A 20759-nucleotide genomic window follows, 5' to 3' on the forward strand; every position below is an offset into this window, starting at 1 on the left:
TCTTTGAATTGTAGTAAATACTGCATTGAAAGTACACACAACTATTTAACACAGAATTGGCATAGATATTTTTTTTTTTGTACAAAACTGCTTATTGTGCTGTACATTTACAAGCCCCAACCGCAGGATGACAAGTGCACATTTTTAGAGTTGGCAGGTTTCACCTATTAAGCCAACTTTTTTTTTATCATTAAATAATATAAAAACAAAATGACATTCAGTATTGAGCGGACAAAAGCGAGCGTTTCACTTCCTTTCAAGTGTTCTTAACGACATTCGTCACAATATTGCTGCGAGACGATTCGCTATCTTTACAAAACGTAAGGATTCTCCTAATGGCATCATGTTGTTTGTGAAAGGACATTTTGTCGATATTAAAAGGCAGCGTAAAACATCTCAGGATGAATTATTGTCGTCATCAGCTCAAAAAAGGACGCACAGGCAAACACGCACACACAGTGGCTGGAAGGCTTAAAGCACGTCACTGCAGAGAGATTGTCTGTGAATGTTGGCATGCATTTCCACGTGGACACGTCCATCTCACAGAGAATCTGTGCTTTTTTTTTTTTCCATTTTCGTTAAGGTCCCATGCTGCTACCTCCGCCAAGGTGGTTGTGTTCGGATGATTTTTACAAAACTTTATGAAGAGGAATGAAGATAAATTTCTACAGTTTACATTTCTACAGTTTACTAAAAGAAGACAGTTTTTTTTTCTCACAATTTTACACAGTTCACATTCTTTTTGGGAATCAGCCTGTTTTGAGGGGGCGGTCCCATCTCATGCAAATGAGCTAACTCCTCTCTTTAGCTTGAGGCGGCTCCTTCTTTTAAGAATAGCAAGTAAAAATGAAACCAGTAAGGCATGGATTGTATTTTCACTTATAGAGGCGAAACTTCACTCTTGTCAATTCGTGAAGCTGATTCATGTGACACCAGCAGCGGACATATTGCCAAAAATTGAGTATTGGAGATGCTAATGCTAATCAGTGCTAACACTGCAGCTCTGCTTAGCTTTTGGTTTTGATATGATAGTACTTGCGCATAGTCCAACCGTGGCTTGAAAATGTCGGATCCTCAGTTCAAGTTTGTTATACGCGCAATAAAAAAGTCAACTCGACTTGATCCTTTAACGTCATGCAAACTTTCAAGAGAACAATTCAAGCATTTTCAGGAGCTGCTTTTCTTCCACGGGGTTGCAATTTGCTCCAAATTACAGTGGAACCTCAAATTTCAAAATCTTAAAAAGGGTTTCAAAGTATGGCTAAAGGTGAAGATGCCATTTGCCATCACTTGACTTTTACCATTTACAGTGATGAACTATTTAAGGCTTGCCTTTTCAACATGTCACATCGGTGTTTAAGATCAAAAGGGTTTTGTTTCATTTCATGAAAGTGCTGAGGAAAAAGTAGTTTAGACAATTGGATCTGGTGAAGAAAAAAAAAAAGCAAATTATTCTAATAAAACAATATATTGTCCAAAACATATTGAAATATTGGTGAATTTGGAAATACATAAAGTTCAATGTAGAACAAAAATGTATATAAATATGCATAATTATATATACATTATGTACAACTCGTATGATGCAAGGATTTGTGAACGTATATAAATATGCATAATTATATAAACATTATGTACAACTCGTATGATGCACGAATTTGTGAACTTGAGACGTTCCACTGTAGTCTGAAGATCCAATCTATTTGCTGACTACTGCAAATCTTGGGGGCAACGCGCTTTTTCTTGATTGTCCGGCCTTGGCGGAGGTCTTCGCCCTTGTGATTCTATCTTAATGTGCTTTGAGCATCCTCACAGACTTTTTTTTTATTCTCATTTTGGACTTTTGAGATGGAAGAACAAGGAAGTGGAGTTTTTTTTTTTTCCTTCCCTATTTTACACAGTTTGGCAGTTTTTGCATTGGTTCAAGTGTTTTCGCTCTAGCACGACTGCAGCTCCACCACCTGTGGCTGCACCGATTGTCTCTTAGGACACAGGATCTTGGAGAAAGCCCTTCGGAAGCTGCTGTGGCACAGCGGGTACAGGAACGGGTTGATGGCTGAATTGAGCCACAATAGCCAGAATGTTAAGTCGTACCAATAGTTGGCCACGCATGCGCCGCTGCAGGCGGCTCGGATGATCATCAACAGCGTGTAAGGCGCCCAACAGATTCCAAAAATGCACACGATGACAGCTAGCGACTTGGCCACCTTGATGTCTCGGGAAAGCCGGGATCCCGGCGCCCTGCGACCCGGCACAGACACCGCCGGCGAATGATGGAACGGGCGGGAGCACCTCTGCCCTGGCGACAGCTTCTCCCTCTGCGCCAGGATCTGGCCGGCGTTGAGGTTGGCGCAGGAGGACGGCGAGACCCCGTCGTCGTCTTCGATGACGGCGGAGATGGCGGTGGGCTCGCTGCACGACACCTTGGTGACAAGAAACATTTGATGATCACGTGTTTTATTTAAACAGGCGACTGGCAGTGAAGAAAAAGCAAAAAGATGGCGAATAACCTTGCGCGTCTTGACGAAGAACACGGACCACGCCGCGCCGTCCCTCTGCTTCTTGGCCGGCCGAGGGGTCGGCACCTCATGGGGGCCGGCGCTTGCATTTTTGTTGCGCCGGTGGATGTTCAAGTAGATGCTGAGGTTGAAGTAGGCCACCGACACAAAGGGGGTGAAGAACTCAAAGGTGGAGGCGCACAGCAGGAAGTACCAGGTGAAATAGAACTCTGCGTAGCACTCGTGCGCCGGCACCACGCTGTAACCCACCGCCGCCTCCCAAAAGATGATGGCGGGTCCGTAGAGGAGAAAAGCCAGTGCCCACACCGCCACCATCTTGAGCACAGCTTGACGGCTCATGTTGCGCTGTGCTCTGTATTTCACCTGAGATGAAAAACAACCACGGGGCGGGTGACTTTCTGCCATGCACACACAAACGGCGTGTCTATGGCATTTTAGATTGTTTGTTAGCACTAAGCTAAACAGAGACAACGTACGCTAAGAAAATTTGGTCATATTTTGGCTCGCTGAAGTTCAGGAGCCTTGTCCACACTGACTGTTCCTAAAACAAAACTGCTTTCCAACACTGGCAATGAATTCCATTTTTTATCCTCCGCAGCTGTCGGCGTCTTCGCCAATCTGAAAAACACCCTCAGAGCGACGCGTTTAAATAGACCCAGAGTGCTGCCACGGTGACAGAGTGATGGCGTAAATAAAAAGCCACTCACGATGTTCTTATTTTGCCTTGTGTCAGCGCAGACGAGGGAGAGGCACGGGAGGAAGGCTACCGGGGGAGTAGGGCTGCGCAGCTATCGATAAATAAATTATAATCCAAGTAGTTTGATTTGTCATGTATTTGTTCAACTACCAAAACTCAAATAAATAGAATTTAAGAGAGCAATGAGGGAAAAAAAATCTAAATTTGTAAAAAAGGAAAATATTGAAATAGCAAGAAAAACATTGAATAAAATTGCTATGTGCCCGTTGGCCACTAGGGGGCAGTGTGGTTGTGTATGTGCTTAGATTAAAATAGAAGTAAAAAGGAAGTCACTTTTGAGAGATTAGAAAGTACATATGCTTTCGAGTATTGCAACATTACCTGTCTATGTATTGCTACAGCATTTGTGTGCTGCTGCTAGCATTAGCAGTGGCTATGTTTGTAAAACAAAGCAATATTTAAATATATGTGTAATTCTACACAAGCAACACAGGGTGCTTTGAAACACATGCTGTGCCCTTTGGCACATGAATCGATTTTCTTCGATTCTTATATTTTTTTGTGATCGTGAAAAGGCAAAAATCGAAATCGATTAAATTTTGATTAATTCCGCAGCCCTACTGGGGAGTATCTATTAGGACAGGCTATGGGCGACAGGAGAGATTGTAAGAGACATCTGCTTGCACACTTCATTCATTCTCATCATCATCATCATCATCATCATCTTTGTGGCCATCATGTGAGCATCACCCCATCTTCACTTCATCGCCACTCAGCCGAAATGGCAGCTCCATTGACACGTCAAAAAAAAAAAAAGCCATTTAAAAAATAAGTCCTCGCACGTCAAATATGAAAAAGAAATAGCCATCTAAAAATGAGTGGTTAGCACGTCTGCCGTTCAGAGTCAGAGGTTCTGGGTTTGATTCTCAGCTTAGGTGTACCGAAGACTTGAAATCAGGGTTTGATTGAAGTGGCTTGCGAAGCGTAGCGGATATAAACTTACTTTTGATACATTGCCACTGTCTGTTGTGCTGTATGCTCTCTTCCATGTTATGGATTATTTATTTTATTTTTTTTGACAGCGAGGGGAAGTGAGGGGTGATGATGATGGGGGGGGGGGGGGGGGACAGGAAGCTTAAGCCATTTGCTGCCAATATACTACATCCGCTGTCAGATGAGCTCTATGCCCTTCTGTCAGAGAGCTCTTCGGATTGTTTGATGCCCCTTCAGAAATGATCATCGATGATCATGTGGGAGGGTGCATCCCCCCCCCCCCGTTGCAAGCCACTGCATATAAAAAAAAAAGCTGCAGCATCATTTTTACTTTGTGTTTGCCAATAACACTCGAATTTTAATCAAAGTTGCCTTTATGTGTCCCATCAATTAGCTTTTGTAAGTTTTTATGCATCCGTTTTTTGCTCACCGCCTTAATGGGGAAGGGAACTTGTGGTGCTGCACAATCTTTTCTCAGCAGCCATGTTTTGTTTTTAAATGGCAACTACTTTTATAAACGGACAGTGGGGGGTCTTCGGGGGTGTTGAGATTGTTGAAGGGCGTTTGATGCGTTTGTGTCTTTTGCTTTGCGCGCCAGTTAAAAGGTAGGTAAAGAAAAAATAGATTGATTGAAGAAGCTAGCCACAGGCTCTAACGTTGCAGACGCTCCAAGATGTTTTTGATTTCTCCTTTGTTCAGATTCCCCAAAAATGATAAACTATAATAATCTGTGTCTGTAATTTATCATCCAAAATCTTTTTTAAAAGAAACCCTAGTCAAAACACATGATTTTTTTAAACAATGCTAATCTGACAACCAAACTTTTCATTCGGACAAAGCGAGTACCAAAAAAACAATTTTTTTTTTTTTTTTTTTACACACGACTAAAAATACCAAAAATGGAGGCCGACTCTCTGTCAAAGAGATTCAGCTTGTGCAAGAAGTGAATTTTTAAAAGCCACCTAAAATATTCCAAACAGGCATCCATAAATCAACGTTGCTTGGTATTCTCTGGTTGCCAACGTTTTCCAAATTGACTCAAGGTTACATAACTGGAATTCTTGTGCTTTTCAAGCGCTCCGACGTTCCACACCGGGGCGCTTGGTGGGTGTTCAAATGTTGCCCAATAGTAGGGAGCAATGGTAAAATGAAAGTAATTTGCTTCAAAAATTCTTTTTGAAACCTCGCCTCTGGCCATTTATTATTGAATTCCTCTAAAGTTCTTTCACCTTTCATGTAATTGCCATCCTGAAGTTTGTATTTTATTGAATTTTATTTCTAAAATTCGTCTCCTTCCATGCTCCGGCCGAGCGATGACCTCCGAGAATAGAATATGAATAATTTTCATTCCTTGTATGTATGTTTTAATGAATCGGTCAGGCTCTAATTGTTGAATTGTAACAAGTGCATATGAAAGACCCTGGGGAACATACTCGAGAGTTGGGGGGGTACGAGAAAATAATTGAGGAAAAACTGAGTTAGACAGTACAACTGTCCGTTTTTCATTCGCTGTGGGAGAAGCACATTTTTGGCATGCTAATGTGTTCTTATTAACGGCAACCTCCGACAGACTGGATGGCCATTATATTTCAAACTACTACTTTTTGGTGTGTGTGTGTGTGTGTGTGTGTACTTGATTAAAAAAACATCTTGCTGGCGAAGAGGAGAAGCTAAAGGGAAAAGGAACAATTACTGCAAAAAAAAAAAAAAAAAAATCACTGTAAAAAAAATCAATAGTCATCTCCAACCATTCAGAATGTGCACCCTATGCCAATCAGACAAGAAAACTTTCACGCTTCACAAAACCAACGACATCATCTCCCACCTCAAAGGTCTTAAGCGTCCATGCAATAAATAATGGAAAAAAGTGCTGAGCAAGAAGCGGAAATAAATCAGCACCCAAGTAAACTACATGGCTGACCTGTGCCTTCTGCCCTGCAGCATTCCAGCAATCCATTTTCATCAAAACCTGCTGACTCAAATGTATCTATTTTTGCTCATTGGTCTAAAATTAAAAAAAGTTTCCCGCTGTGGAGTAGGTCAAACGCATCCCCGACGGCTCAATTGTCCCGGAGAGTTAATTGATTTGTTCTCAAGTGATTGTTAACACTTGGTTAATAACGGATGAAGATATCTGTCCATCCATTTTTCTTCATCCTCATCAGAGTGAGCTGCCTCAGATGAACTTCCACAGACAGCCACTCGCTCACTCACATTGCCACCTACGGACATCGTAAAAAGGCGACCGGGTGAGACAACGTCAAAGTATCTGAAGAAAAACGGATTGAGGACAAAAACATAAAACTGAGATCTGAACCCCGTACTGTGAGGCACACGTGCCAACCACTAGGGCAACAAGCTGCTCCATTCATTCCTGTTCTTTTTTTTCATTGGCACGTTCAAACCATTAGAAACAGCTCTCAGTGTGACGCAGTGCAATCCACCTACAAAACTGAGCCGGGGCATCAAAAGCACAGTTTGCTCTTTTTTTTTTCTCCCCCAAAAAGCGAGTGGGGGGTGGCCGTCCAGTGCAGTGGCGCTCACACAAAAAAATGGCTCCCTCCAGCTATTAAGTTGCCCGTTTCTGCTAGAGAACAACAAAAATCCATACATGTATTGCAGGTAAGCTGCAGCCTATTCCAGTTGTCACCCTGGATCGGTCGCTGACCGATCACGGAGCCCCGCACATTCACCTTCAGGAACAATTTGCAATCATCAGTAAAACTGGCATAGAAAACCAAGCAAGCATAGAAGAGAATATTCGAAACTGAGAGTCGAACCCAGAGCCCGTACTGCGAGCCAGACATGCGCCGTGCTCATCCATTCACAAGGCCAGTTAATTAGTGCCCAATTTTTCCGAGACGGTCAAACAATGAGGAACATCTTGTGACGCAGTGCGCCCCACCTTTAAAAGTGCCAAACTGAGGCTCAGCATCAAAAGCACAGTTTTCTTTTTTTAAGGACTCACCGCTCTGGTGACAGACAGGAAGCGGTCGTAGCTGATGAGCACGATGTTGAAGACGGAGGCGGTGCAGAGCAGGTAGTCCATGACCAGCCACACCTTGCACAGACCCTTGCCCAGCATCCACCTGCCCGTCAAGTTGTACGGGATGTACACCGGGATGCAGAAGGCACCTAGGAGCACATCGGAATGAGGATCATGCCAGTTTGCTCACGCCAGGGAGATGAGCAACGTTTTGGGAATGCAATCTGATTCCCTGCAGTGGTTTGATTGGAGGGAGAGGGGGGGGTTAAATGTATCCTGTGCTGCAGATAAGAGCAGGACAAAGAAGATGTGAGGAAAATAACCCACCAACCCCCCCCAAAAAAATCATAAAATGGAATCTAGGTTTGAGCAACAAATTGTCCACTCCAGAGTGATTGGGAGATAATTGCAGGGAGGAACAAAAGACTTGGAAGGCAGGGAAAGCGGTGAGGAGGGAGGGGTACAAAATGTGCACGCAAAAAAAGAGAGGGCTAGACACAAAGGGGCAACTCACCCACGAGGAAATCAGATATGGCCAGGTTGAGGAAGAAGTAGTTGCTCTGAGTTCTCAGGGTTTTGTCCACCACAAAGGCCAGGATGACCAGCGCGTTGCCCGCCACCACCGTGGCCACCAGCGTCACCATCAGCACCGACAGGAGCAGCGCCAGGTAGCCCGGCAGCGGCAGCGCGCCGCCCGACACCGCCGGGGTCAAGTTGCCGCTGGAGTTGGACTCCAACACCCCCATGGTTAGCGGCGCTCCCGCAGCATCGTCGCCGCCCCCTCGCCTGGCTGCCACTTCCTAAGTTCTGAGCTGGCAAAAAGACATCAGGGGAGACCCTCGGGTGGAGTCGTGTGCCATTGTTTGTTTGGGGACTTTGGAGAAGTTTTGGGAAGAAGAGGAAAAGAGGGCACGGTTCATTGAAACAAAAAAGGGGGGGAAAGAAAAAGAGGCATCCGCGGGTCACCTCGCGTGGACGCTGGAGCGCGGGAAGATTCTCCTCGTGCGTGGCGCGCGCCTTTATTCTTTGTGCGCATGAGAGGTGTGAGCGCACGTTCTTTTTTTTCTTTGTTACCCATCGGCAGCTCTACTTCCGTTCAGAGCTCTGCAATAAAAGCGTCTCCACAACCACGACAAGGTCACGCGAAGGAGCAGGAGAAAAAAAAAAAAAAAACCGATGTCGAAATATTAAGGCGATGAAAAATGTCAATGAATGATTCAGCAATGGTAGAAGAGAAATGGAAGTTTGCACAATATAGACATTTTCAAAAATGTTGGCATCACATTGTTCTTAAGTACGGTTTAAATTAAATTTAAAAAATCTGACACACTTGTTCTTTAAGTGTGTTTTTTGTCTTCTGGATTTAGATGAAGCTTTCCCCCTCTTCATGCTCTATCCCTTTCAAAGGGACTCCAAAATAGATTCTAAACCGGGTCGCCCCTCCCTCGCTTCAAATTGTTCACCCACCACGTGTGCTCTTTTATTGTGAAAGAACGCAAGCATCCGGCAGCGCCTCTTTGTCCTCCTCCCCCCCCCCCCCTCATTCCTGCAGTGTGCATTCACAAACCTTGAAGAGGTTCACTCTACATGAACTTGCGTAAGCCTCAGATCCATTTAGGATCCAGCTCATGACAAATGTAATCCCTCCCCCCCAGAAAAAAAAATCAAATGAAGATTAAGGTCTCTTTTTACGAGCCTGTCTGTGTGCACAGATGATGAGGTGAGCACATATCAAGATGAGAACATCAAAGCTGAGAAAAGACTGCTTTGTCTTGAGGCGAAGATGCAGTCTCTTGGTTTTTTTTCTTTATGTCAAAATTGGAATATCCGAATTGGAGCCCCGCCCGAGTTTTCAAAGTCTAATAACGAATTGTCAAAGACGCCCTGCATATACAACCGCTGTGTAAATTATGCAAATCCACTTTGAAATTTAATCAATGAAAGCTACGCGTGCAAGAGTGTGTAGCCGGTGGTTATCTTTATTATTACTTTAAACGCATATTTAGGACTGAATAACTTCTTGTTGTCTAGTGTGGCGTAAGAAGAACAACTTTGAAGTTATTCAAGTTACGCAGGAAAATCTATTTTTCACAAAAAAGTTATCAAAGTTTCCTGCCTTGAATTTTTACTTCAGTCAACTTTATTTATTTATTGTTTATATTACCGTGCATATTTTAAGCACGCTTTCAAATGTCAACATTTTTGCCAGCCAAAAAGAACCGTAATTGAAGTTTCAAAAACAAAATGTATTGCATTTGTGTGTTTTAAACCTAAACCGGATCCATAATCATAGGCATATATATTCTTCAACTTCGGAGTTTTCCAGCATAATTGAAGCAAAATCAGCTCCCACCGTGAGCCGCCTACACAGGTATATAATTCCCGTCAAGCGGATTCCATGTTGGCTCTGCTCAGCTCAAGTTGTTCCCCTCACGAGGATAAGAAGCCAGGCTCAAGGGGGATCATATTCTGGGATTATCGCAGCCGCCCGTGAAATAAAAGTCAAACTAGAGGCAAAGTTCTGTGATGCTCATCCGCAATGCCGACAAGAGCAGCTGGATCGGACTTTTACAAAAGTCTTGGCCCTCCCAAGCATTGTTGATTTTAAAAGCATTCTCTACATTCGCCGTTTTTATTAGAGTACCGACCCCGGGTATCGGTAGCGCCGTTATTTCAAAGTATTGACATAAAAATACGATATTTGGTATACTATCAGTCTTTCTTTAAAATGATCTGTTGTTGTTTTCAAATGTAGTGGTAATCGGTGCAAAACAAGTGTTATCAGACAGCCATATTTTTTTCTATTAAATCAATAAAGCTTGTCAATTCAGCATCATCTCAAATCTCCGATTTAAAAAATGGTGTTCCTACGACTGTAACAAATGGTTGGCTATGTGTTGTCGGTTGCGTGTATTGGTTCTTTTCAAGCTCGTGGAGCAAATCTAAGATGACACGATGATGATGATTATAATGATAAGCTTGCGGGGGCGTACTCGCAGCTCCTTGTAATTATTCTGGCAGTTACTTTGCACGTCACAATGAACATGGCATCCTTAAAAAGCCCCCCTCCCGCTCCCTCAGTGCAAAACGACTAAACGCTGAATTTGTATCAATGTTTGAAAAAGGACTCGTGAGGGCGACGCGTGCCAAGAGCGCCGTAAGATGAACCCCCGGATATTTATAGGAAGCTGTCGTTATCTGACTGAAGCCAACAAGGGAGCGTTTTTAAAATTCAGATGATGTCTTCTCTCCCCCCTCCTCCCCTCCTGGTGAGGAAGTGACATCCCATCAGAGGTGAGGGAGCCCCTCCACAGCGAGACCCCACGCCGCATGCAAAACACTCGCCGATGACACGAGCAAGCACGGACATGGGTTCTGATTCATCGGAATAAATGCGCGTCAATCTCATTTGGGTTTGGAACAAAAAGATCGCCGCGATGACGCTTATGCTGGCATTTACATGTTTTGGAAAAGGTGTCGCATCACTCCGAGAAAATCTTTCTGTTCAAATGTTTTTGTGATTAAAAAAAAAAAGAGATTTGCACTAGTCATCAACACAAATTGCGTGTTCGAATAGAAACGCTGAAAGTAAAATGTTGCCTTTTAATACTTACTAAAATGCTTTCCAACAAAGGTTGGAACATAATAGATTAAAAGTCTTTTCCGCCACAATCATTTTGTCTTCTTGCCTTTTAGCCGCTTTGCCTTCCCTGCTGATTTGGTGACATCATCCTGTTAAACAACCAAGAAGAAAATGTATTAGGGACTTATGATTGTGCCAATGTTTTTTTTTTTTCTTCTTTCTTTTTTTGGATGGCGCTTTCGAGTTTTTGACAGACATTTGGGCTTTTTTGCCGCTTGCTATGTTGCTGGCTGACTGAACTATGTTAATCACAACCTACTGATTGGCCCCGGTTGCTTCTTCAACGTAAGCCCATAATTGCATCAAACGTTGCACTCCTCGAGCGCTCCTCCTACAAAATCGCCGTGAACTTTGAACCTCAGCTGGATGGAGCACACCAGCCAACGGGCGCAGAAGAGAAATCATCTGAGAGAATCTCACAAAGCCTGCAAGAAGCGAGCTTATTTCACCTTTGCCCGCAGCCATATCTTCCATCTTGTATCAGACAGCCATTCAAATCAAAACACATTTTTAGGGGTTAACAAAAAAACTGGCTCTTTATCTTTTTGGCTCTTTATCTTTTTGGCTCCTCTCACGATTTCTTCAACATGCCATTGACGTGTCCTTTTCCTGCACTGAATTGAAAAGGAATGAGGGGAGCCGCTTCCATCGACTGTGTTCACGCTCACAACGGCGCACATGCTCCTTTCTAACGGAATACGTCTGCGAAAATACCAAAAGAAGGGAAACGCCACCCCACAAAATTGGACCGCGCTTTGCGCTAGACGAAATCAGGGCCGTTCCCCAACTGAAACGATTAATCGGCGCTCTCCACTGGCAGAAATGTAGACATGCCACAACGCTTCATCCATGGCACAATTTCTGTCATTCCTTCTTTTCTTTTTTTAGTGACTGTTCTTGGGTTAGTTCTCAGCGGTTAACACAGAAGTGAGGCCTACGGGCATGTCGACCCTCTTTTCTGGGTTTTACGGACCTCGTAAATCACAATTGCCCCAATAAAAAAACCTTCGTACCTTGGGTTGTTATTTTAATTCCTTCTTAATAAAAAGTTTAGATTAGTGTGTCCTGATCTAACCTTTTTTTTTTTTTTAAACATGGAGCGTCACTGTTGAGTAAATATAATTAATCACATAAATCGGGACACTTAAATGGGCCACAAGTCTGATACCATTGCCACGGGCTGGCTAAAAACAACAAGACTTTGATTAATTTTATCGATTACCTCCGCACGGGAACCTCGGGCTGGATTACGACGTACAAGTAAATACAGAGGATAATGAAGCCGGCCGGGGCTACGCCCGAAGAGTTTGTTCCCGCCACAGACGCTACCTGGAGCGCCAGTCCATGGGGGAATAGTGTGAATCTATAAGGAGTCGTGACCTATTTATCACATGCCGTAAGTGCACAGTTTCGGCGCCACGGTGGCGTTTTGCAGAGCGGAGAATCAGGATGCAATTAAAAGTTCAGATTGGGCCTGTGGTTGCATTGCAAATACAAACTTGAAGAGGTTTGTAAGCCCACCGACTGGATTTATAAGGTGACCTTGGAGTAAACATGGATTTCTCTCCACAAACATGTTTTGAGATTTTAGAGCGAGCGAGCGAAGAGATAATGCCTGTTTTCTTTTTTAAGAACTGAAACGGCTTGTGATAGGACAAAGGCTCCCCGCGGCTTCAGATGGCCCACTTAATGTGTGTCTGCGCCAAATTACCGCTTTTAACAAATAATTAAAACAAATAAATCTTTTCAAGGCTTCCTAATCAGTCAAATGAAGCCAAATGGAGCCCACCTGAGGTGAAATTGTTCATCCGAGCTGCTAGCTTGTTGTTCAAACAAGACGAGTGTAATACGTAAGCGCCAAATATTTTTTGTGGGTCATTCGCCAGCAAGCAAGCAAGCAGGCCCTGCACCTGTTTTGGCACGCAGCTTGACGTTCAGCTGGCCGTTAAAGCGGAAATCAAGCAACAGTGTTTTTTTTTTTGCAGGACTACCTTTAATCTCTGTGTGTGACGTTCCAGCTCAAAAGCACCGTCAATGAAACAAGTTTGCGGAGCAAAAAAAAAAGCTTCAAAGCGGACCGGCGGCCGACTTCGGGGAGGAAGCGTTTGATCTCTGAAAGTAGATGCTTCAAAATGGTGTCCAAATGTGAAGGCGAGGAAGCGGCAAAGTACGCACGTGCGAGCGGACATTTTGTTGCAGCGGCTGAGCATCATTCAAAGAGCTGCCCGCTAATGGCTGCCCTCGCTCGCCGGGGTAACGCCACTTGTCACGCCGCCTCCCCTACCGGTTCCTTGAACCCAACACTCAGTCGGCCTCGGAGGCCTTTTCGCAGTCCCCGCGGGATGCTATTACAATGTCGATGTGACACAGCTGCACTCACTAATGCCTTTTTGCTATTTGAACACCTGACATTCACCTCGAACGCTATTTTGTGTTTTTGTGGGACAAGCTGTGGTGGCTCGAAATCCTATAAACAAAAATGGGGAAGACTCACCGATGAGGCGGCGTAGCCCTCTTGCAGCAGGATACTTCGAGCGCAGTTGTTGATGTGCTTGAAACGGTCCGGACCTAGCAGAATCCCTCCGTACCACCGGGACACCACTACTAGCACGTTGCGTACGTCCAGAATCTGTAGCAAGACACAAAGTGGACATAGTATTGAACTTTTTAAACAATAAATGAGTGCTCCAACAGTTGAACCTTTGGAGTGACGTCCAGCAATCGAATGTTACATCCCGAAACCAAGTCAACGTTTTATTGCAAGGCCAATTCTCAACACCAGGGAGCTACGATGCATAAAAACGGGTAAATTCATCTCCTTGAACGTATTCCATAAAATCCGAATACCGTGGGAGTGCGTACAAAATATCGCAAAGAATCGTTTAGACTTGACTTTCACTTTTAACTCAAAAGTATAAGTCTTGAAGGAGAAGAAAATACAACTGATTCACATCAAGTCAGTGTCTGCGAGGTGATGGCCCGATATGGAAAAACTAGATTTAATTTGAGATTGAATCATGATGATAGGCTTTTTTAGCTTCTAACGCCTTGGAAGTGTCTAAAAAGGTTGTTGCGTGAAATAATGTCATTGCTTCAGAGCGGCTTTACACGTATCGTGTAGTTATCGAGATCGGCGATGAAGATGCCCAATCCCCGCCATGTAACGAGCACCGCCGAAGATGGATTATTCTCTAACCCTCTCATCAAAGTCCCAGTAAATCATCATGCTATCCCTCCCTTTTAAAAATGCCCAACTCACACAAAGCCAGAGTATCGGAGGGGACCGTCCGCACATCTGGCAACCCAAATTATTAATCAGCGCCTTCTTTTATTCATGCAATCGGATGCTCACGGGTGTAAAAGCACCAATCAAGAATGAGCAAATGGGAAGAAAGGCCTGCTTGGAGAGCAATGAGATTAGAGCAGAACAGATTAATGCCAAAGCACTTGATGTAAATTGCTCCGTGCACTGCGAGTGTCACAAGGAGAAGATGAACGCGTGCGTTCCCCCACTGGGACGGACCAAAAGATAGAAATTGTCTAAGAAAAACTTAGACAAAGTGTGCATTGCTCCCACAATTGAGGACCTTGCTCTTCCAACTGTGTAGTCGAAGGGAGCAAACCTAAACGCTAATTTCCAATTAGCTCGGATTTTGACACGGTCTTGTGGTACCAGAATTAGCCCACCAGCCACGAACAGGTGAGTTTTTCAGCAAATCCCTTCCGCATAAAAAAAGCGTTAATTGGACAATCTGTGAAAAGTGGCTCGTGAATAGGTTCCGTAATGTATAACTCAGTGAAAATTACATTTTCTGATAAAACCGCTGTCAGGAAAACAATGCCAGTCTCTCGGGAGGTCTACACTGACAAGTACGGGGAATCCCCCCCCCCCATACAAATCAAATGTTAAAGCACACTTGGCATCAAAGCACCATAAAAGAATTCACAATGCCATCTTCCTGTTATTTTATAGACGTATGCATGCATTATGTAGATAATGCAAGACTTTTCTGGTATCAAAAAGAAAAAGAAATGAGCGAAGCGCGGAGCTGTCAAGACACCTCCTCTCCTCACAATCGCATCACGTGGAGGTCAAACTTTTTTTTTCTTTTTTCAGCCTCGCTCCAGTGTCACAAATCAAAGGAAAGACTCGCTATCCAAACGCAAACAAACAGGACAACGCTCACCCGATGTGACTCTGCAACTTTAACAAGCCCGTCGAGGAAAACTTTGTAATTACCCTATCGTGTTTTGATAACAAGCGGCGGGCTCGGCTTTTATGTGGCACATCCGGATAATGCCTTGACAATTATTGGTGTGCGTGGGATTGTGAATCGCAATGCCATCTGATAACTGCAACCCAGATTAAAAAAAAAAAAAAAAAAACGTCTCTTTGATTTGAGAGATGAGAAGATTAATATCATCTCTGCATGGGGAACAATATGGAAATACTACAAATTATGTAACGTACTGAGAAGGGATGGGCAAGGATCAATACAGAGTATCGATGTCAAGGTATCGGTACTCGCGATGGTACCTGATACCAGTATCTTGTGGACGTTTTAGAAACTTCAAAATGAAAAAAATAGAAGAAGAGAAACCTGATGCATTTTCAGTTAGTGCCAACTAGAAAGCGCACACTTTTTAAAGGTCAGCGAGCGGGGAACTTTTTCCTCGTTAACAATCACACTCTAAAAATGCTCGGCAGACTGTGGAAGCGAACAGGCCGTGTGCTTGGAACAGACGCAATTAAAAAAACTTTTTTTTTTTTTTTGAAGCGGCTGGGAAGTTGTACCATCTGTTTTTCTCAACCAAAACTTTGTGTTGGAGCCTGCCATGTGTGAGTGTATGTATGTATGTATGTATGTATACATACACATACAATATCTTATTATATTAAACTATATATTATATATATTATTGTAGACACACACACACTCACAGAGTCCTCAATGTGCCGAGCTTGTGCTTAGTGGAACGCTCACCTGCAGCAAATGGAGCAACCTGCCACCTGCCGCTGTCTCACCATCATCTTCGCAGTCCTGCAGGAAGCTGTTCTTATCCTCGCAGTAGATCCTAACACACACACACACACACGGAGAGTGTAAAAATTGTTTGGTCAACTTGTCACCACTAGTGACATCTGCGTTAAATGTCAGCAACTCCTCCCCGGTCGGGCAGGCAGCGCTTCAGGGGCTCCACCTCATTAGAGCATGCAAGTAAAGAAGAAAAGAAATCGACACAAAAAGCCAAGTGTGTGTGTGTGTGTGTGTGTGTGGACAAGGCAGTTCTTTCTTGACCTTTAATCGCGACATTTGGAGAGGAGGGAAAAGCTGGTGAGTGTCACCGACCTATACGCGTAGATGTTGTGAGTGGCGCTGGCGATCTTTTTGTTGTCATACAGCCGCTCCAGCGCGGCTTTGACCTGAGACGCAAGAACAAGTGTCAGAACTTTGCAAAAAAAAAAAAACAACCTCAAGCTTGAAACCCTCAATTGATTCTCTGCTCTTTGCTTAAAGCCCAAATTTGAAGCCGTAATCCTGTTTTTAAAGCAATTATTTCAAATCGGAACCCAGGCTTGAAATTGCACAACTTGTTTGACACCCCACTCAGACCTGGGGAAAGTTCCTGATCGGAGGGCCTTGTTTCTAAATTCTTGTTTCCACCTCGTACTGACTGACTTTGAAGAATGAACCTTTACACTAATACCTTCAAGCATGACACAGATGATAAAGAGAGTGAAGAGGGCGGAAAGGAAACTCGAAGCAGTTGGCAAACAGCAGCTGGCGCAACCAATTTTGCGGCTCCTTTTTTTTCTTTTTTTTTTTTTCTTCTGGGAACATCAGAAGACAAACTGAACGCTTCCAGAGCGTTGCAATGAGATGAGATGTAAATGTCACACGCCGCCAGCACCTGCTTGTAGCAAAAGCAGATCCAAAAACAGACTTTTGGGGTTTTTTTTGGGGGGGGGGGGATGGAGTGGCACTGTGGATCGCATTCAATTATGCAAATCAAATTGAGTGTGCGTGTGTTGTTTGAAGTCACCTGTCTTGGCATCACCACGGGCGCCAGGTGAGGCTGGAAGGTGCTGCGGCGGTCTGTGATGCAGTCGCCGTGTTTGATCGGCGGCGCCTCTTCATCTAAACCGGGACGAATTTTTACATCACCGAGGTGTTGAAGAGCCTTTCTGTGATTGTGTTGTTAGGTTTGATGAGCGGTGGGGGGTTTTCCGCGGACCGTTTGCGTGTTCCAGGAAACGTTGCGCATCCTCTGCACTCAACGTGAGACTCGTCAAGTCTGGCACGTCTTCGTCTTCCACGTCTTCCTCCGCGGTGAGGGTCACCTGCTTTGACTGCTCCACTGCGAGAGGCAAAAACACGTGTCGACATGCGACTATAAAGGGAAAATCCAAAATGGTCTTTAGAATATGGTCTAAGCAGCCCCACGAGTGTTTTTACGTGCGTGTGTACGTGCCAGAGGCAACGGAGGAGCATGTCACCCGGGGCAACCGCATCGCTCATTGATGTGTTTGTAATTGTTGTAGCTGGAAAGGCGCTTGGGTGACAAAAGATGTCATAGCATTACACACACAGCGAGCCAATTAATTTTGCAGGGGAAGGGAGGGGGGGAGGCGTTTTGGGGGGATGAGGCAATTTTAGCTTGAGAAGTAAACGATGGCACTAATTGGCATTTAGTCATCACAGGATCAAATAATAATGAAGCAAGCTTAACCTGATTTAAATACCTGATGAGATGCACGCTCGCTCTCACACCTTTGTTAACTCGCACACACACTTCCGGACAATTCTTCAAGCCAATGCCAGGAGCTGTCAATCAGGCATCTTGGGTTCGACTTATTATCACATGAATTCCAAGAAGTGACCGTAGTGTGCTGTACAACAATGACACTCTGGCCACACCTCCAGGTTGTTGCTCAAAAGGAGCGTCTGGCGGAGTATCGCACTCCGTCGGGATCGGCCCACAGATAACAACATCCCCTCCCCTCCGCCACAATACGGCCTTCAGACAGACACGTGTAGGAAATCTTTCATTTGGTTATCTCGTCCACCTCAAAAGACACTGCCAAAGGAACGGCGGGCGTTAGGCCGATAGTCATCTAAATGCGATGCCGTCACTCAAAGCGACCGAGCAGGCTTTTGTGTTCATCCGCTTGAAGCTTTTCGCCACATTTCGTTACGTCCGCGCCTAGCTGGAACTTCAGTTAAAAAAGAAAAAAGGAAAATCTTTCACAAGAACATACTTTTTTTTTTTTTACTGGAACGTAATCTGAGAGAGGCTGCTTGCTGTCGCAGAGTGCGATGTTATTCAAGCGCAACAATACACCGCTAGTTGCCAGAATCTTTTATGCAAATAACTCATCAGTGTGACGCGGGATTGCGTGAAAGATGATTGCATCGGGTAGCGGCTTGCTAAAATTCCGTATCCTGTTGACACACTGCCATGAATCCACTTTTCGGTCATTCGTTCAATGTGTTGGAAAATATCAACACGGGGCCACGTCGCACTTGTGTGCTGCATATTAAAGAGATACTAGAGAAAGAACTAATTTGATCATTTAATTAATTTTTCTCGTACAATAAATACAGTTGCTGTCGAACAAAAATGACATCACATGCCCAGGGCTCAGGTAACAACCAATCACGGCTCAGTTTGCAAACGTCACATGACCAAACCCATAAAACAGTGATAGGTCATTACCATGCGTGATGTGATGTCAAATGCGTTTTTAAAAGTAAAAGAAAATGAAATCAGTACTTTTTACTGATGAAAAGGGATAAATAAGCATCATGATACATTTCTTTTTCCACTATGTTGTGTCTGTCCATCTCACCTGTTTCAGAGTCTTGAGCTTTCTCGAGCAGGAATTCTCGGATTTTTTCCACCCACATGTAGAGTATGCTCTCCCCAGCATGCTGGCTGCAAAACATTCAGCGGGGTGACTGGGGGTGGGGGTGACCACAGGGGGGTTCTGTGCCCCCCTCTTGTCAAAAGCCAGAGATGAGAGGCACTCACACATAGAGGTCTTCCAGGCTGTTGGCCAGTCGAACTCTCTCAGCGCCCCGCAGCCACGCCGCACTACAAAAAAAGGCGAGAACAAACGCAACGCTATCAAGTGGGGGCGACGAGTGGCTTGTTGTCAGATAAATTAGTCAGATCGCCCGAGAATTAAATTTGAAAGGCAAATGCACCGACTTGATCTGGTAGATTGGCGGGGCAGAGCTGGGATAATCAGGCGGGAGAATAATCTAGAAGAGAGAGAGGATAAAAAAAAAAAGAGAAGTCATTATACAGATCGCATGGGGAAAACAAATGTTTTTTTTGTCTCTGCACCTGCAAACAAGCTGTCAGTTTGTTCTCTGCCATGTCATTTGATATTTTGATGCAAAATATTCTGGACGCCTCGTCGATGACACACCATTCGTCACCGTAGATGGACGACAAGGCCTCCACCTCCTCCATCTGAATGGAGTGACAATAACACATCAATCACATCATAAGACTTGCCTCCTCTGCCTCGCAACTAAGACATCAAAAGTGTCGCAAATGGCACATTTGTAAATTTTAGCCTGCATAAAAGACTATAAAACTCCAAAAGTAACTTAACTGTAGTATATTTGTTCCAAGAGTATATCTACAATTTATGAACTGTTCGTTCATTCTTGACTTTTGTTTTTTAATCTGTGCATGGCACTTCATAAAAAACAAATTTTAATTCGTTTTATTAGCACGAGGTGTACCTATTTTTTCAGGTATGACTGAACATGAATTGCACGTTGTCCGTTTCTGTGCTGAGCTGAGCTAACTATCCAATGATATCCATGATGGCAAATGAACTCTTTGTGTTTGATGATCCTCGGATCATCACGACAACCTGCCAAGACTTCTTTAAGCCATACAGCGTTATACTTACGCGCTCTCTGCAGGCTCCATCAAACCATTACAACACTCAAAATAAGAAAGAAAGTAAAGAGGGGGGGGGGGGGAAGAACGACACCTCGCCAGGTAGAAGCAGGTCACTCACTTGTGACTGCAAATCATCACCTTCATTCTCTGGAGTTATCGTGTCAGCCATTAAAACATCACTACGAGTTTCTAGTGTGAAAATAAACACTTGTTCGAGAGAGTTGATAACTTGAGAAACTAAATACGACGAATTTCGAAGAATCGTGGCCACACGTGAAGACGCCGGGTGTTTGATTTCCGGAGAGTATCAGCTGTTTAGCCTAACAGGGTTGTGTTTCCGCTTTGTTCCTACAAAATAAGAATATAGAACACTATGATGGAGTTTCAAAATCATTCGAAACAACATAGTAGAATAAAGTGTACTATTAAAAAATATACGTGTGTATTTTACTCTGACTTTAAACTCTATTAAACTATCAAGCTTAAATGACAAAGTTGCGTTCTTATTTTATTTTGAAAAGCAACTCCTAACGAGTTCCGCTACGTCCAAATCAGCTGATTCGAGTGTAAACAGAAGACAGACGCGTGCAAAGTGTTTACTACACTCGACCTCGTATCTGAGGCAAATCCTTGCAGTTGTTGCGCTTTTATAGTAATTTGTTGTACTCGGATGATCCATATCACATGCAACCGCACCGAGCAGGGAATTGACACCGCTGCTGGATTTCAGTGCCTAGTTACTTTCAGTAAGGACTGCAGTATGTACAATACTCACTATTGTGTGTTGAGCCATTGACGTGTGTGGCTTAATCAAAGGTGACAAAAGTGCACACTTTATGTACTTGACAGAAAAATAACAAATACTGGTCTGGTAAAGGTAAGTTTATCTTCACTAAATGATCATAACAACGGTACAGCCTGTAATTGTTGGTTTCTTTTCACTCGTGCTGCTTGTGTAATTATGCGCTTGCCTCATCAATCCAGGCTACTTCATCT

The 20759-nt window shown here is 43.9% G+C and overlaps 3 protein-coding genes across 9 annotated transcripts in view; 1 reads left to right on the plus strand and 2 right to left on the minus strand.

The window, feature by feature from the left end:
* On the minus strand, positions 1-10926 carry LOC133166541 (histamine H3 receptor). Its single transcript, XM_061296512.1, has 5 exons — positions 10810-10926; positions 7710-8007; positions 7178-7344; positions 2511-2882; positions 1-2423 (listed from the first exon to the last, which is right to left on the minus strand). The coding sequence occupies exons 2-5, from the start codon at positions 7939-7941 to the stop codon at positions 1938-1940; spliced, it is 1257 nt and encodes a 418-aa protein (XP_061152496.1). The 5' UTR covers positions 7942-8007; positions 10810-10926; the 3' UTR covers positions 1-1937.
* Positions 10785-20759, minus strand: part of impact (impact RWD domain protein) — an 11038-nt gene continuing 1063 nt past the window's right edge. For 2 of the 3 annotated variants that reach the window (XM_061296515.1, XM_061296513.1), the window contains exons 2-11: positions 19191-19319; positions 19053-19105; positions 18873-18935; positions 18691-18776; positions 17076-17198; positions 16884-16978; positions 16190-16263; positions 15824-15914; positions 13333-13467; positions 10785-10927 (exon numbers count right to left, since the gene is read on the minus strand). In XM_061296515.1, the coding sequence (XP_061152499.1) occupies positions 10868-10927; positions 13333-13467; positions 15824-15914; positions 16190-16263; positions 16884-16978; positions 17076-17198; positions 18691-18776; positions 18873-18935; positions 19053-19105; positions 19191-19319 (909 nt within the window). In that variant the 3' untranslated portion in view covers positions 10785-10867. Of the gene's footprint in view, positions 10928-13332; positions 13468-15823; positions 15915-16189; positions 16264-16883; positions 16979-17075; positions 17199-18690; positions 18777-18872; positions 18936-19052; positions 19106-19190; positions 19320-19881; positions 20094-20759 lie in introns of those variants that run through there. The other variant, XM_061296514.1, reaches the window with a different exon arrangement.
* Positions 20308-20759, plus strand: part of osbpl1a (oxysterol binding protein-like 1A) — an 18428-nt gene continuing 17976 nt past the window's right edge. For 2 of the 5 annotated variants that reach the window (XR_009717818.1, XM_061296511.1), the window contains exon 1: positions 20308-20509. Coding sequence is in view for 3 of the 5 variants with exons in the window: in XM_061296511.1 (XP_061152495.1) it covers positions 20434-20509 (76 nt within the window). In the remaining 2 variants the exon portion in view is untranslated. Of the gene's footprint in view, positions 20510-20593; positions 20641-20759 lie in introns of those variants that run through there. The other 3 variants (XM_061296508.1, XM_061296509.1, XM_061296510.1) reach the window with 2 other exon arrangements.

Source organism: Syngnathus typhle, linkage group LG14, assembly GCF_033458585.1.
Source record: "Syngnathus typhle isolate RoL2023-S1 ecotype Sweden linkage group LG14, RoL_Styp_1.0, whole genome shotgun sequence".
Lineage (NCBI taxonomy): Eukaryota > Metazoa > Chordata > Actinopteri > Syngnathiformes > Syngnathidae > Syngnathus > Syngnathus typhle.

Bases quoted from the DNA above. Each gene is read 5' to 3' on its own strand.
- LOC133166541 (XM_061296512.1), bottom strand. From the start codon at position 7,941: ATGGGGGTGTTGGAGTCCAACTCCAGCGGCAACTTGACCCCGGCGGTG. The intron at 7,345-7,709 runs GTGAGTTGCCCC...ATGTGCTCCTAG, and splicing joins CATATCTGATTTCCTCGTGG to GTGCCTTCTGCATCCCGGTG. The intron at 2,883-7,177 runs GTGAGTCCTTAA...TTTTCATCTCAG, and splicing joins TCCTGTCTGTCACCAGAGCG to GTGAAATACAGAGCACAGCG.